General features: G+C 37.4%; 1 protein-coding gene across 1 annotated transcript; it reads left to right on the forward strand.

The window, feature by feature from the left end:
• Positions 1-572: 572 nt before the first annotated feature.
• Positions 573-17,578, forward strand: LOC125995944 (olfactory receptor 14J1-like; the record flags this gene model as incomplete). The annotated part of the gene is made up of 4 exons (XM_049764891.1): positions 573-576; positions 687-805; positions 9,936-10,880; positions 17,567-17,578. Coding segments are annotated over exons 1-4 (1,080 nt in total), but the record flags the coding sequence as incomplete, so codon positions are not given.
• Between the last annotated feature and the right edge of the window lie 574 nt (positions 17,579-18,152).

An 18,152-nucleotide genomic window follows, 5' to 3' on the forward strand; every position in this document is an offset into this window, starting at 1 on the left:
CAAATATGACACGAGGGGGATAGTCTGCTTGTTGTGTGAATAGAGCTGTTATATCAGGCCTGATAGCTGCAGAATTGCTGCAGTGGTGACTATGGTGTAGCAAAGTACAATAACAATATTTTCCCCAGAAGCAAACCAGGAAATGTAGGACTTCTGGAGGCAATTATTTCTGAGCCACAGGGATTAAGTGCTTTGGGTTATCCAGGACAGAGACTCCTTTAAGGGTTGTCAACAAATTACTAATCTCTGAGTTAGGAATAATGAGGGAGGGGCTAGTTCAATTAATGTCTCCTAGCAACTTTTCAAAGTCACTAAGAGTTTTAAAGTCTTTCCATTTGATGAAAATTTTCTGGGTACAGTAGTACTCAATAGTACCCAGTGCACAGTAGTGTGCTCAAGAACATAATCCAACATAACCTAATATCATAATGGGGATATATCTGAAGTTTCTCTGTGGCAAACTGTAAGACAACCACCAGAAAGTCTGTCATCACATCTTCATATAATTTCTGAAGCTCCTTGTCATTAAAATACACAAGCAAGATATCTTCCATATAGTTAATAATATAAGCATGGGTAAGTAAAGGGTATAAAGTAAAGGGTATAAAACCACAATAACACAATATTGACACATGGTAGGTGAATTGGACATTCCCTGAAGTAAAATAGTCCACTGAACTCTGCAGTGAAACAGAAGATGGAAAGCATTTATGGTAATCTGGGTGACTTGGATATTATAGAAAACCAGTCTTTTCAAGCTAACACAACCAGTGGCCAGTCTTTTGGAATTACTGCAGGAGAGAAGGTTAAGTTGGAGAGTCCCCATGAAAATCGGAGTAAAATTAATATTTCACAAGTCAATTAACAACCACCATTTGCCTAATTTCTCTTGTATAACAAAAACAAGAAAATTCCACTCTGAAAACCAAGTTTTAATATGTCATCATTTATACTGTTCCTGTACAAAATCTAGCAGCACCCTTAACTTTTAGTTATTGAGGGGACACTATGGTGTCCACACAGGATTGTAAGATTTTCACTGAATGCAGAGAGGTGGTAGAAGCTGGGCCACAGCAGCTCCAATTAAAAAGACCTGTCCTCAGAATTAGGGGCCAATGAGGGTGTTGGAGAAGAAACTATAAACTGAGCGTGTCACCATTGTTATACATTTTAACCCTCTAGATTCAAGGGCATGGGGCTACATGGAGCTTTAAGTAGCTACAATCCCTTTTGAGCCAATGTATTTTATCCATCTAGCACTCTGTCAGACAGAGGAAGATGGCAAAGTGCCCACTACATGAAGGCCATAATTTATTGCCTACAAGGCCAAACTACAGGGCTAGTAATGGGAAGAGATGATAGAAACATTGAGTTCTGCGTCAATTATTCCCTTAAACTTTTTCCCATGAATCTCATAAGTAAAAATGGTGCTCACCCTCTATATAATCAGAGCCACCAGGGGATTAAGAGAGGCTGCTAAGGGATTAATGCAGCAGAAACCTTCAATCGTAGGGAGATTAGAATGGCCAGACATAACAAAAAGGAGGATCTGGACAATATGCTCTCCCCTTTCAAACATCCAAACAATTGATACTGATATGACAATTATTATTTCCTCAGTATAGTCAGAGTCTATTACCCTGACATGAACAGTGATTCCCTTAAGAGTCAGACTGCTTCTCTCTAGAAGTAGGCCTACAGTGGCTGGTGGGATTGGCCCCTTTATCATTTGTAGGGCAAGGTCCAGGTGCTATCGTAATAGTGTTAGGGCAGGGAATACCTAAGGCAAAATTCTCTATAGTAGCAGGTTTCAGTGAATTTATTAATTGTAGCACTGTAATCCCAGGTTGGGGAGGGGGAATACAGTCTGGAGTGTCTCCTGATTCTGAAGGTCTTTGGGTTGGTCCCTTGGCCAGTTATCTGAGACCAGATTGTTGGGGCAATCTCTTACCCAATGGTCTCCATAGCCACATTGTGAGCATTGTCCAGGTAGTAATTTCCAGAAGCCAGAGCCTGTAAGGGTCTGCATTATCTGCAGAAATAGTCCAATTTATCAAAACCAAAATATCCTCCCTGGCTTGTGAGGCCTGATGTTTGACTCTTCTCCAGTTTCTAAAGACAGTATTATCAGAAGAGCAGTAATATCGTGCCCAGTGGTATTCCCTGCCACACCTTGAAAAGGTATGGGGGTTGGTGCTCTCAAAGGGTGAAGTTGTGAGGGTCTTTGCATTTCCTGAAGAGATGGCCTGATTTTTCCACATTGGTACATTTGTCCTGAGCTTGCCTCTGCACTACATAAACCTCAATAGCATTCATATGTGCCTTATGTTTAATAGAACCAATGTCTGACACACTCATAAATAACCCATGTCATCCTCTCTCTCTGATGGGGCACAAGATTGCCTAAAAATATTTATTAGCATTCTCAAAAGCTAATCGCCTCCAAAGGTGTTGTTGAATTTCTTTAACCTGTCTCTGAAGTGCATTTTTCAGTTTCACAAATAAATTTACATATCTCAGAGACTCTCTGAAAAGTTCTGTATAGCTTTTTAATTTCAGCATCAACATCAATCTTTTCCTAAGCCTCAATGCTGCCTCATTGATATGAGATAAACAGTGCAAGAAATGATATCTTGTTTAGTTGTGTCTTCCCACTCTTCCTTACCTATTAGAATCTCATAAATCAATACAACCCCTGAAAATTTTCTCTCAGAATGACCTAAGGTGTGGAGTTTTGTCTTGGTCTCATCACAGAACTATTTTTCCATTGTATATTTTGAGAAGGGCTTGTGTATATTTTAGCAACCTTAAGAAAATACTGGGGGATTCTAAGTACACTTTCACCCTAGCCAGTAAAGTATTTATTGCATTATAGACAAGTAGGTCTGTATGAAGCACAGGCCTTTTTTTAATTATGTGAACAATGGTGCAAAGAAAGAGAACAAGGTAAAGTTACAGTGGAAGGACAATCACCCAAAAACAGAGTTCTCAGAAGAAATCTTCCTGCTGACACCTTAATTTTGAACTTACAGTCAAAGAACATTAAGAAAAATAAAACAGGGGCCAGTGTGGTGGCGCTAGAGGTAAGGTGTCTGCCTTGCCAGCAGCAGCCTAGGACGGACCGCGGTTCAATCCCCCGGTGTTCCATGTGGTCCCCCAAGCCAGGAGCGACTTCTGAGCGCATAGCCAGGAGCAACCCCTGAGCATCATGAAGTGTGGTCCAAAAACAAAATAAATAAATAAATAAACAAACAAATAAATAAATAAATAATAAAACAGAACCCATGTACAATTACTTTGTTCCTCAAGACCTCAGATTGTAGTACATTATAACATTACTTAGTGGTAACCAAAGCAATCTAAAGCCATAAAATTTATGTAACTGCTTAAACTTGAAGGTGTAGTAGTTTTTTACATTTCCATGTATATGAATATTAGTTTAAGTTAACCTCAAAAGTTTAAGTGGTTTTTTTTTAAGTTTAGAGTCAACGGAGCACAGTAAAAATGGTGTTAGAGTGGCAATTATCATTTGCACAGGCCCACCAAAATATGGGGGACATTGAAAGGAAAAGCCTTGGCCTAAATACAAGGAGATCCTACCTCTGAAGTTTCCTGGCATAAGATCAACTCTAGGCTCCAGGCAAACTAGTTTGTCTAATTCAGGTCATTGTCTGTAGTGCCAATACAGTTTTATTTTTCACACATTCTCTGTTGTTGGTATGTTTCTGTATTGAAGATCCTGGAATCTGTATGTCCTACATTGAAGTCAGGATGGTGCAGAGCATCCTCTAATTTCAGCTCACAATTAAAGGTCAATGCAGAAAGCCCTGTCCAGTAAGCAGGTGGTTGTTGTTGTTAAGTCTTCTCAGTGTTAAGGGAAGACTCTTTTGAGTAGATCGATGTCAGAGCAGCAGTAGGGTCTTTCCTCATAGAGGATTGGTTCCAAGTGATGTTATAGACAACTTAGGATGTTTCATAGATGGCTTCCCTAGTTCAGGGGTGAATGGCACAGGTCTTTTTAAAGTGGCCAAGTGAGTCCATTTTAGAGGCTTAATAAATAGAAGCTGATGTATGCCAGTGCTCCAGCAAAAGACATCTGTGATTTTAGTCCATCACTAGGGGACCATCATGGTGGAATATTTGTTACCCCCACTCATTTTGTCACCATTTTTGTCTCTGTGTTGAGGTTCTGTTCTCAAATACCAGATGATCAAAAACAAATACCAGATGATCTTACTTCTCTATGGTGTACAGAAAGTGAACTAAGAGTGTCGAACAATATTGAATAACATTGAATAATGACAAGTTCTTGGCATTGTATAGCAAAACTTTTTCAGGCACCAGATGTAAGTGAGACTAGTGATGTTAGATTATGGGTAAGTAAAGAGCTTACAGATTCAAAAACCTTCCACAAGTCAAGTTGGGGGGGAATTACTCTAACAACTCTTTATTTTAGATGGGGATGGGATATTTATAGTGTGTGTCAGCCAATCAGGTTAGAAATAAAACTGTAAAAGGACAAAAATGGGTCAGTACTCTATTTAAAGGTAAAACTGGTTGTATACACTGTCTTAGACAGAAAAACAAAATTTTTTTTTGTCTCAGGTATCAATGGATGTATCATAGGCAAGGGATAAATTTTTGGTATAATTTGATCATATTTTCAATTTTATCATAGTATTAATATTAACATTTTTGGTTTTTAAATATATAAATATAAATATAGATTTATAAATATATTATAAATCTATATTTCTATGTTATATATTATAAATATATAAATATAAAAATAAAAAATAGATATTAATTCTTTATATTTAAATAAAACTTTATTGTACTTTTTACAATGTGTTTATATAGTATCAAGTTATGTACAAATAGTAATATTGAACTTTGTTTATTTTCAATTTGCATCCCAGTGATTTATTTTTGTTCACTTATTGCTGTGGAGAGAAATCCAAAGATTCTACTGTTAAAATGGTAAAATAAAACATTCTAGTTTTGTGCCTGACCTTAGACAGAAAACATTCCATGTCTTTCAATTGAACAAAATACTATATGAAAAGTGATGAAATATATGTCAAGTGGAACATAGCCATAGCACTCCAGAATATGAACCTCAAAAAGAATCTTTATTATTTGGAAACATTGGCAAAAAATAAGTAAGACAAAACTAAAAAAATTAATGGTATCCAATAAGACAAGTTGTATGTGGTTAAAAAAAAGCTCTAAATTTAATAATTTAGAACAAGTCTAATACCCATATATTTAAAAAAAAAAGCTCTCAGAATGTTCAACATTAAAAGTACCAACAATCCCATAAAATGTGTAATAATGATAAAAAACTTTTCTAAAAAGAAATGAAGGGGTCTACAGACATAGGAATGTGTTCATTGCCTTCAATTATCAAGGAAATGCAAATGAAAATCACAGTAAAATAATATCTCATAGCATAGCAATGATAATGGAAATGACTAGTGTTGGTCGGAATGCAGTGGGAAAGGAACCCTCATTCACTGTTGATGGGAATGTTATTTGGTTCAGCTTCAATGGAAAGCTTTATGAGTAATTCTCAAAAAAGTAAGAATAGAATTGCAATCTGATCTTAATCCAAACTTAATTAAGTTCAATTAATTGCAATTAAACTTCTGGGCATCTAAAGCTCACTAAGTAGAAACATTAATTTTCAAACACAGCACAACTGTATTCTTGCAATGTCTAATACATTTGCCAGGATTGGAAACCACCCAAGTTTGCAATGACAGATGACCAAATACAGAAGTTCTTCCATAGATACATAAGGCAAATTTATGCAGCTAAAAAAAAAAAAAGTTTAAATCATACAGTTGGCTTCAATGTTGATGGAACTGGAAAATGTTATGTTAAGCAAAATAAGTCAGAGGGCAAAAGACAAATACTAGATGATCTTACTTCTCCGTAGTATACAGAAAGTGAACCAAGAGTGTCAAAAATTATTTAGTAGTATCAAATAATGACAAATCCTTGGCCTTGTGTTGCAAAACTCAGATTACAAAACATGGTGGACAAGGGTTAGGATGGAGGAGGGCAACAATAGGTGACAGAGAAAAAGGGTGGAAAATCTTGGGTTCTTTTCTGAGGGTGAAGAACAGAATTATTGTACATCAATGATATAAATGCTAATACTATTTTATATATTATATAATATAAATATATATAATATATTATAAAAAGTTGAAAGTCTAGGCTATTTCATTGACAATAAACTATTTGTATTTTACCTCCTCCCCACCTTTACCTCCTTTTAAGAGAAGACAACTGCAAGCTCAGTTGTTATCTAAGTATACTTAATCTTTAGAAACTGAATTATGATTCAGTCAATAAAATTATTTTTATTTAATAATAATTTTATTTATGTTTTTATTTAATTAAAATTAATTTTATTATAATATATTTAAGAAATTAAATTAGCATAATATTATTAGCAATTAGCACATTGTAGAAATTGAAACACACATTCTAACATATTGATTGCATGATCCACTGAACACAAATCAAGGGAAGCCTCCAGAAAGTAGATCATTCAGTCACCCCAACAGAAAAATATGTTACTAGAAAACTCAATGTAATTGTAAACTGGGGCCCCAGGGTGTTGCTCAAAACTGCCAATACCCAGAGCACCAAGAAAATATATGGCTTCCACTGGGACTTCACAACTATCCCCAAATGGCCAAAGGATTGAAATGGTGCTTTCTTCAACACAGGCTACATCTTAGTGCAAGAAAGAGAGTGGCAGAAACTACAAATTTTCTCCAAGCCAGCTCCTTAGACTGACAGCTTTTCCTTATGATGAGGTAAGAAATTTCTGAATATATTCTGAAGGGTTTCCTTGGGTATAAGAAATGCTGTATGTGAAATGAGAGATGAATACACTACACATTTGGGGAACATTAAAACTAACCATATCTTTACTTGAATTTTTTCAAGTAAAAGGTATAATGTTTTGATTAAGAATAAGAATTCAGAAGAAAGTATTGCAAAGTCCTTCCATCCCAGAACCACGGTGGTGTAAAATAATTACTTTTAGCATTATCTTTGCAGTGCATACACAATCTGTACACTGCTAATAATATTTTATTATTATAGAATAATGCTTTTCTGGGCTGTGAGACTACTCAGAAGACTCAGCACATGCTTTGTAGGCAGGAGCTGGGGATCCTGCAAGCATGGTGGAGTTCAATCGTTAAGCAGTTATGAGGATCTCCTGAGGACTGCTAACCTACTTCAGAAAATAAAAACAAAATGAAGCTTTGCTTTCCTGAAGAAAATCGTCCGTTATCTGTGTCTATTTAAATTTGTTTGCTCACACGTTTAAAATATTTTTAAAATCCAGAATTAGGGCTTTCTGCCTTGGTCCCTGAACTCTCTCTTTCAGGTCATCACAAAGTCTCCCAGAAACCTTTAGTTCTGAAATTTGGTCAGTTTGTTTTTCCCCTAAGAGTAAAACAAAGTGGTAATTTTCTATCCAAGAAAAAATAGATTTAATTAGAAGAAAAAGCACCAGAAATTTATACTATCAAACATGGCAAAATAATAGATCTACAGTAAGAAGCTAGAGTGTTTTTTGAGACGTATACACAGGAAGAGTGATACCAATGGAAAGAGACCTTGCGAGCTTGTTTCTAGGTGGTATTTGAACCCACTGAGACTGAAGCTGGAGGGAAAATTTTCCTGCAAGTCTCTAGGGGTTGCAGCTATTCCCTGTTATTCTCCAACCTAGGTCTGAGGGTGCTGTACTGCTAGGTCTCCCATTGCCAGGGATTGGCTATTGCCACCTCAGGACCAAAAATATTTGGGGTCCTCATAGTACCAGACCCAATTAGGGTGCGGTAAGTAAAAAAATGCTCTCAGTCCTATTCCTGTGCTTTAATTTTTATCTGGATTTATTTTTCATTAGGGAGGAAAGAAACTGCCCACCGGGAGCTCATGTGATATTTGGTCCCCTGCCTTGTTACTCTGTAAACCAGTCTTCTAATTTAGAACTAGATTCCAAAATGGAGGTGCTAGAGGGCTCTCCAGTCTAGAATAAGGAGGTCCTGTCTAGCAATGCTGTTGAACTTTCAGGGCTCACTGGAAAGTGCTCAGGATCAAATGGTGCACAGGATCAAATCCAGATGTAGGTTAAATGAGTGCTTTGCATGCAGCAACCCCAAGTTTCTGTTCCTGCACACCTTGGTTCAGTAGCCCCTGAGCACAGAGATGGGAATATTCCTTAGTACCCCTGGGTATGGCCTAAAAGCCAACAACCTAGAAATCCAAACTCTTCAGTAAACAACAACAACAAAAGTGTCACAGACCAAATTGGTCCTGACACTACGGAATCTTTGGGGTTCCCTTGAAAGTTGTGCATATAGGTTTTTGTGGGAAGTAAAGGTCAAGGACTCAAACTGTTCTGTTTACTCAAAGCAGAAAGTGAAATATTTATACTCAATTTCTTGACAAGTCATAATTTTCAGACAAAGTTATTTAGACAGAACTAATTTAACCAAAAAAAAAAAAAAAAGCACAGGGACAAACTGAAAGCACAGCAAGGCATATTTCTGAGGCAGGATAGTTTCACTTTTGAGGTTGCTTCTTGCTATCAGTAGTGTCTCAGTAGCAAGGTCAGTTGAGAAATGTTTTGGTTTTATGCATACTGAACTGAGTTCTGAAATGTTAACCCTTAAAGCTATGACTGCACCTAGGCTAAGAGAAAGTTAGACTAGAGTGTTTCCTATGTAAACATTTTATGGGATTATTATGTTACTGACCCTACCCTGATGGGTGATTGTGCCCTACCCCAGGGTGTGACCTGGCATTCTGCCCCCACCCTAGGGTGGTACCTGATTCTGCTTCCACCATTGGGTGGTATCTGATCCCACCATTGGGTGGTACCTGATTCTGGGGGATAAAAACAAGGGTCTGTGGAAGGCAAGGGGCTTTTGGCTGGAATTGATGCTGAGGCTTTGTACTTCAGTCTTGTCCATCGAATAAAGCTAATATTTCCAAAATCCTGACTATCTGCGAGCTGTTTACCCACTGCTGCACCTCAGAACCGCCAGCTGAACAGGGTGGCAGACGCGTGCTTCAAGCTGGAGGGGAAAGAGACCTCATCCTCCATCCCTCCATCAGTCAACTTCTTCAGGGGCTGACTTGCAACACTAGAGAATGAGAAATGTTTATAAGACTAAAAAAAAATACTTGAAGCTAAGCAAATGCTCCTCAGAGGGTGTGTTTATATGTCTAAGTACTTTTTAAAATGGCAGCTAAATTATGTCTCAAATAATATCTCTGATGCATGCCTTCATTTCCAGAATGCCTTGTGGATAGGCAATCAAGGATTTTCCTGTCCCTAATACCTGTGAGAATAGGTTATTTTTTCAAGCATCTTTTCTTAGAGGTGCTACTTTTTTTTTTTCAAACAACCTCTCTGCGAGAACAGACTGCTTTGAAAAAGTTCCTGTAATAGCAGATAGTTTAAAAAAAAGGGGGGGGGGCTCTTAGTCAATTAGGACTTTTATAAACTTGGTGCTTTCCTAGGTCTAAGGATTTGTTAACAAGGGGGATGTAACACCAAAAACATGAGTCTTCCAAACCATGTTACTTGACAATACCTTTGCTCTACCCCAGCTACTATATTTTGATTGATTCTTTCTAACCTATGTCCCAGCTTCCTAGACATTTATCATTTTTATATTGATATATCCAGAGGAAACTTCATGGTTTTTCATAGCATAATTATTATGTAATACATACTCAACACATAATGCATACTTATTACATAATATGATACATAATTATTACATAAGGCGTTTAGTTGCTAGAGATATTTACTACTATAAAAATCTCCACATTTATACAGAGAAAATCTTTATACTGACATTTCGACTGATGTTGCAAAATTTTCTATTCAACAGATTCCATCTTGCTCTGGAGTCATCAGCCTTCAGAAGTCAAAGACTATGGCTAATATCACTTGGAGTGGATTTCTTCTCCTTGGTTTTTCTGTCAAACCTGAGTTAGAAATAGTATATGCTTCTCTGTTCTTAGGCTTATACATGTTGTCTTTAACTGGTAACATCCTCATCATCACCACAACTACCATCGATGAAAGTCTAAGCTCCCCCATGTACTACTTCCTGAAGCATCTTTCCTTTTTGGATCTCTGTTATATTTCTGTGACGGTCCCAAAGTTCATTTACAACTCTTACATGCAGAGCGGCATAATTTCCATCTGGGAATGCATATTACAGTGTTTTGCTTTCATTGCTTGTAGTTGTACTGAGCTGGTAATGCTCACAGTGATGTCCTATGATCGCTATGTGGCCATCTGCCTTCCATTGCACTATGACATCATCATGAATGTCAAAACCTGTTTCCAAGGAGTCATTGGCGTCTGGGTCAGTGGGGTCATCATTGGAGTCATGCACACAACAGCGACTTTTTCCATCTGCTTCTGTGCCCCCCGGATCATCCACCAGTTCTTCTGCGACATCCCCCAGATTCTGAAGCTCTCCTGCTCCAATGACTATCTTGCTGAGGTTGGTGTGTTTGTCTTCACAGCTTTTCTGTCATTGTTTTGTTTCATGTTTATTGGATTTTCCTACTTGCATATATTTTCTTCTGTTCTGAGGATGTCATCAGCGGAGGGCAGATCCAAGACCTTTTCCACATGCCTCCCCCACCTCACTGTTGTCATAGTATTTCTTTCTACAGGTGCCTTTGAATATTTTAAGCCTCATTCTGATTCTCCAACTGCTTTGGACATTTTTCTCACCATTATGTATACAGTTGTTCCCCCAACACTCAATCCAATGATCTATAGTCTGAGAAATAAAGCCATCAAGTCAGCTGTAAGAAAGGTTTTTCAAAGGAGAAACGAAGTGCTTACTGCTATTCATTCTCAATTGGTAGGCAAGTTCAATATATAATGAATAATTGTCAAGATAGTCATAAATTAAAATTCAGTTTTAATGATGTACTATGATTGATGAAACTCTTACGTATGTTCTACCTAGGAAATTAAAACATATGTAGTGCTACATAGAATGAATATTGTGAATATTAACCCATAAATTAGATTTGTAACTAATGTAATACTCAGCGTTTATAACATGAGCATAATTTTGTTCCCAAGTAATTTTCTAGTAATCAACTGGTGCTGAAAGAAGAGTAGATATATATTCTTAATTATCCTTAGTACTCTAGAATTTAGACATCATATGTATCCAAGAATTGATGAAAACTTCTTATTCTCGAATCTTTTGTCATTTGGAGCTCAATAATTTTCTACCAATCCCTTTAGAACACATTCATATATGTTAAAGTCACCTTGAAAAAGTCACATATCCCATTTGCTTATTTCTTCGGATGCATTGCATTGTTTTGCATTCCTAATATAGATTTAAATAACGTGTTCAATAACCTTGGAGAAAAACAGAAATACAGGTTTCAATTGTATGTATTTATTTTTATCACTGTGATTTACAAAGCTGTTGACAATATAGTCTTGGGCCTGCAATATTCCAGCTCTTATCCCACTACCAGTAAAACCATAATGTGGAGTTTTCTTTTCACTTAGAAAATATTACCTGCAGTTACAGTATTCAAGGTAGAAAATGGGTTCAATATTATATTTAAATTTTATCATATTCATATCAATATTTTGTTCTCTAAAATATATTCTCAATGTTTTAAGTTTTATATAATATTGGTCATTTTACTTATCTTTAATGTTTTTTACTTTTATTTTCATTTTCATGATTTATTTATTTGTTAATATTAGAACTAATATTATTGTTCCATTCAATTTCCACCCCAGAGCCTCCATCCATTGCCATTATTCCAGGATCTTCATGCCCCCTGGCTTCCACCCCACAGCATTCTCATCTCTGTCTAAGCTGCATGCTTTCATTTTTAATCATTCTTAAATAGAATTACATCATTCACTATCTATTCAAATGTCATTTGACACTAGGGTTACTTACAGGTCTTGAAAATTGCCAATAATGCTGAACATATATAGTTGTGGATCTACCCTTCAGATGTTCAGGTGATATTATTAGATTTTGGTAGTTAAATGGCCATAGGATTGCATGATCAAAGGCAAATTGTTTTTAATATTTGAAAAGTACCAGCCTATTTTCACAAACAGGTTGAGCCAGGCAATGGTCCCAGCAGACTTCCTGTTTTCAAACCTCCCACCAGCTCTTACATGCCTAATTTTATTCAAATATCCTACTGCTTTCATTACTTAATATTCAATGTTACTTTGAATTCAGGAAGTATGAAATCCCCATTTTGAAATTATTCATCTTCAGGTGTTATTGTTGGGCTTGGTTCTGGTTTCAGTTTGCAGTCACACCCAATGATGCTCAAGAATTTTTCTACTCTGTCCTCAAGAGGAAACCCTTGTGGGACCTTGAGAATTCTGTTTTCCCCATGAAATGTTCTGCTTCTTTGCTAAACAGTTTATCAGCTGCTTCTGTATTTTCTTTGTTAGCTTGTAGGCTTATAGAAATGTGACTTTCAGATAGGAGTTGGCGACAAAGGGAGACCATTTGTTGGAACCAGATGGCCAGGTTGTCCCATGTGGATGTAGGATGGGAGAGATAGGTAAAGGGGGACACTTATGTCAATGTCTGTTACCATGGAATCGGGCTGTCTGAATTTTAACATTAAGAGGGACCCAATGGAATAAAAAAAGTATTCTTTAAAATGTGGCAGGTGCCAATAGGAAAGTAACTAGGTAGGTTTAGAATGATATTTTAATCTATAAAATCTGAGTGGAACAGTGACGTGGGGTCCTTGACTGGAGGCCTGCTGTCTGGTGGAAGTTTGGACCCTTACCTAGATAAGAAAATTAAATGCTTCTGTGTTTTGCATTCTCATGTCTTTGTCTGTGCTTATTGATCTCTCTCTCTCTCTCTCTCTCTCTCTCTCTCTCTCTCTCTCTCTCTCTCTCTCTCTCTCTCTCTCTCTCTCTCTCTCTCTCTCTCTCTCTCTCTCCTCTCTCTCTCTCTCACCCATGCTCAATACCTTCAAGGGGTGCTTAAGAGAACAGATGTAGTGTCAGGGATCAAACCAGGGCAGGCAGTTAAACCCCTTCCTTACTTCTTATACTATCTTTCTAACGCACATATTTATATTTTTCTGTTGGGTTCGTGCTAGCAGACCAGTGATAAGACAAATAGACCACCTGGCAATGCAAGTTACAAAGCGGGGTTTGTTTGATTAGCTAGCTAAGCATCCTAGACTTCCACCTGGGAACAGGCTTCAGGTCAAGAACCCCAAGTCTAGGGACACCCCTAGAGTCGGTGAGGATATATATAGCCATCACATGTGTCAGAGCTGAATGTACAGCTCCAGAAAGCAGATAAAAGGGATGCACAATTCAAATGCCACAAGATACAAAAAATCAGATGTTACAAGGTTGATCTGTTAAGGCCTATCCTGAGTGCACGGATGTGGGTGCCATGTTTCAAATCTTGTGTGTCCCTCTGTCTCCAACTCTTATCTGAAGGCCACATTCCCACAAGCCAACAAGCTAACAAAGGGAGTATACAGAAGCAGTTTCAGCAAAAGCAGACATTTTCATGGGGAAAGAGGAAACCTCAGGTTCCTACATTTCCAATCAGAATTGCTTTGGCTATCCTGGGCATTGTAGTTTTATACAAATATTAGTATTGTTTCCTCAATTTCCATAAAAATTCAATTCAAATTTTGATAAAGATTGTACTGACTCCATATATTGCTTTGTATATCATGGTCATTTTAAAATATTATTTTTAATGTATAAGCTAAAATGTATTTGTTTGGGTTTTTTTCTCAATGTAGTTACCTTAGGGTAATTTGACCTTTTATTGCTTTTTGTTGGTTCTATCTCACTAATTTATTCTTTTTGATTTGATAATAAATGTTATTAAATAGCTCAAATAAAACCACAATAGTTGTACTCAAATATTGAATTAGAGAACTTGATAAGGTAGAGGAAAACATCAAAAAAAGTAAAATGTTTAAAATATTATTATTTTTATTTAGCATTTATTTTGGAGTCACACTGATCTGTGCTTAGGTTTTAATCCAAGTTCTGGGCTCAGAAGCATTTCTGGTAGGGCTCATGGGACCATTTGGCTAGGCGTGTGTCCTTCCGGCTGTACTAGCTCCCTCTCCTGAAAAAACATTTTAATTAATATGACAATTTTGTAATCATGGTGCTAAAATAAAAATATTATTTTTAAAAAGATGACAGAGTATTGGAAATCTTTTCTTTAGAGCCATCATTTGTGTAATCAGAATTCAAGAAGTAAAGAGAGAAAATTGAAGAATTAAAGGAAGCAACATACTTTTTCAATCTTAAACAATAGTTATACCCAATTCTGGGATGTGCAAAGACCCAAACTAAATAAACTACACAAACTACACAAATATACTAGTGTCAAGAGCAAAGTGAAAAAAAACTCTTGAGAGAAAGAGGAAAAGTAAAGTCATACATTGGCTTCACAGAACATTTGTCAAATGAATCTCCATAGACCATAAGAAAATGTGTTGGATGAAAAATACCTCCAATAAGGGGCCGGAGCAGTGGTAAGTGGTAAGGCATCTACCTTGCCTGTGCTAACCTAGGGGAGACCACGGTTCAATCCCCTGGTGTCCCATATGGGCCCCCAAGTCAGGAGTGATTTCTGAGAGCATAGCCAGGAGTAACCCATGAGCATCATCAGGCGTGACCCAAAAACAAAAACAAAAACAAAAAAAAGAAAAATACCTTCAATCAACAATACTCCATTTAATTAGGTTTTCACTTAAATTCAAGGGGCAATAAAAAGTTTCTTACAGAACCACTAAAGGAATCAAGGCCTCTAAGCTATCTCTGGTGTTAAGTTCAAGAGAATGATGCACCGTTCAAAGACACCAAGACCACTGTCTCATGCAAAAGCAGGGGGTTTATTTTATTTTACAAGCATATGCAGGGGCTGTCTAGAATCCAGCATAAGCTAGAAACTGCCAGCCTTGAGCCATGAGCTTACAAGCTGTATATAGGAATTCAAACAATAGAAAGGTACAGTAGATTGATTTGCTTTAGGAAGTACATGACATCTAGCATTTGCTCAATCACATTTTTGCAAGGTGCAGGTGCAAGCTTACAGGGTTAACATGACCAGGTTAAAACCAAGTAGGAAAAGAAAGAAAGTTAAACTATAACTGGGTCTACAAGTTCCCACAATTGTGAAGCGGGGTGAGTGATCAGGGCAGTCAGGAAACTCAGGGGAAACTTAAGTTCCCAGAATTGTGAAGGGGGGTGGGTGATCAGGGCAGTTTGCAAACCCAGGGGAAACTTTTCCTTTACACTGGGATAACTTACAATAAATAGCAAGGAATATTTGGGCTGGAGCCACACTACAGTCTTTCATGTGCCTTGCTTGTGGAGGTACTGGGTTTGCTCAGGAGCATCTCATATGATCTCTCAAGCCCCACTAGGAATGATCCCTGAGCAAAGAGCCAGGAGTAAGTCCTGAGCACTGCTGGGTGTGACTCAACACACACACACACACACACACACACAAATTCAGTCAGAAGTACTATGATACTAATTTAAAAAGACAACCTTAAATGTGGTGTAGAGGAAAATTGATAATGTTTTTTTAAATATATTTTATTTAAACACCTTGATTAAATACATGATTGTGCTTGGGTTTCACTCATGTAAAGAACACCACCCATCACCAGTGCAACATTCCCATCACCAATGTCCCAAGTCTCCCTCCTCCCCACCCGACCCCTGCCTGTACTCTAGACAGGCTTTCCATTTCCCTCATGCATTCTCATTATTAGGACAGTTCAAAATGTATTTATTTCTCTAACTAAACTCATCACTCTTTGTGGTGAGCTTCCTGAGGTGAGCTGGAACTTCCAGCTCTTTTCTCTTTTGTGTCTGAAAATGATTATTGCAAGAATGTCTTTCATTTTTCTTAAAACCCATAGATGAGTGAGACCATTCTGCGTTTCTCTCTCTCTCTCTGACTTATTTCACTCAGCATAATAGATTCCGTGTACATCCATGTATAGGAAAATTTCATGACTTCATCTCTCCTGACAGCTACATAATATTCCATTGTGTATATGTACCACAGTTTCTTTAGCCATTCGTCTGTTGAAGGGCATCTTGGTTGTTTCCAGAGTCTTGCTATGGTAAATAGTGCTGCAATGAATATAGGTGTAAGGAAGGGATTTTTGTATTGTATTTTTGTGTTCCTAGGGTGTATTCCTAGGAGTGGTATAGCTGGATCATATGGGAGTTTGATTTTCAGTTTTTGGAGGAATCTCCATATGATAATGGTTTTCTTACAATGTACTTGAAGTTACTTGTCTTAAATTCAAAGCTCAGGCTTTACTTATAAATTTAATTGTAACCTCAAGACAAAAATCCTTAGAAGAAAAAAATAAGCAAATAGAAGTTGATTGCTTTAAAAAAAAAAGGGGGGGGGGATATCAAGTACAAGAAAAATAAACTTAAAAAATAGACAAAAACACCTAAAATCCATACTGAAGAACAATAATGCACACACTTGATCATAGATCACATGATGGAATACAAAACAAATGTCATTAAAATCATAAACTTGTGATTGGAACCAGTATCCTTCAAAATCAAATGCTCTGAATGTAGAAATAAATAAATAAATAAATAAACCTGAGGATACAAGTGATAGTACAGCAGGAATGGTGTTTGCCTTCCACATAGTTGATTCAAGTTCAATCTCCCACCTCCCATATTACTCCTGAGTGCTGCCAGAAATTATTCCCAAGTGGAGCAACAGGAGTTACCCCCAAGTACTGAGAACGTGGCAGCAAATGAACTAAGTCATCAAGGAAATCTAGGGAAACTCAATCATTTGAATCTATGTTAGAAGCAGAGGACGGAAGGCAAAAGAGATCATGTAAAGGGCTGAGATGGGAATGAGTAAAATACAAAAGGGGGCAGTACACAGGTAATTTTCTCTTTGGCCCTTCTCAAATCTCTTTTCTTTCATCTTTCACTATTCTCAGGTATACATCAAGGTAGCAGAAGTTCACACCCATATGCACTTGGACAGGGAGGAGAGCTAGGCTCAACAGCGCCAGCAACCATTGTTGCCAGGAGCGGAACTGCACCGCTGACAGAAATAAGGAGCAGAAAAGTGAAGGAAGGCTGACCTCTAAGTAGCAAAGGGGAGGAGAAAGAGCTAGGTTCAACAAGCTCACCCAACAGCCCCCTCTAGAACCACCTTCAGAAAGGGGACCCATCTCCACGCCACTTCTTCAAACAAAACCACGTAACTTGAACTAGCTAGCCCTGCCCCCCAGTTAGAGGAGGAAATAAGGGAGGCACCAGAACCAAACAGGTGCAAGACTACTAAGTATTAGGCTAGATACAGAGGGAACAATATATTCTGGCAGCCCTAGGGGTGAGGGAAGAGCATATGGGAGGTAGGACAAAAAGGGAGGTGTAGGGAGGACAAATTGGTGATGGAAATCCCCCCTGATTTTATGTAAATATGTACCTAAGGTATTATTGTCAACAAAATGTAAGCCAATATGATCAAAATAAAAATTAAATTAAAAAAAAGTCAATGAAACTAAAAGAACTGCTTCTTTAAAAAAAAAAGTAAAGGTAAAAAATAAACAAGATTGATAGACCACTGGCAAACCTAACAAAGAAAGAGAGAGAGAGAAACTTGACAACTCGTATTAGGAATGAAAAAGGAGAGATCACTACTGATATGACAGAGATTCAAAGGGTAATCAGAAACTACTTTGAGAAACTCTATGCCACTAAAAATGAGAACCTGGAAGAAATGGATAAATTCTTGGACTCTTATAATCTTCCACGGTTGAAGGAAAAGGATATAGCATATCTAAATACCCCCATCACCATTGATGAAATTAAAACGGTAATCAAATGTCTGCCAAAAAACAAAAGCCCAGGCCCAGATGGATTCACTAATGAATTATTTCGAACTTTCCAAGAGGAACTACTACCAATCCTGGCAAGACTCTTTCATAAAATTGAACAAACAGAAACACTTCCAAATAGCTTTTATGAAGCCAACATCACCTTGATACCTAAACCAGACAGAGATGCTACAAAAAAA

This window comes from Suncus etruscus, chromosome 18 (assembly GCF_024139225.1).
Source record: "Suncus etruscus isolate mSunEtr1 chromosome 18, mSunEtr1.pri.cur, whole genome shotgun sequence".
Taxonomy (NCBI): Eukaryota; Metazoa; Chordata; class Mammalia; order Eulipotyphla; family Soricidae; genus Suncus; species Suncus etruscus.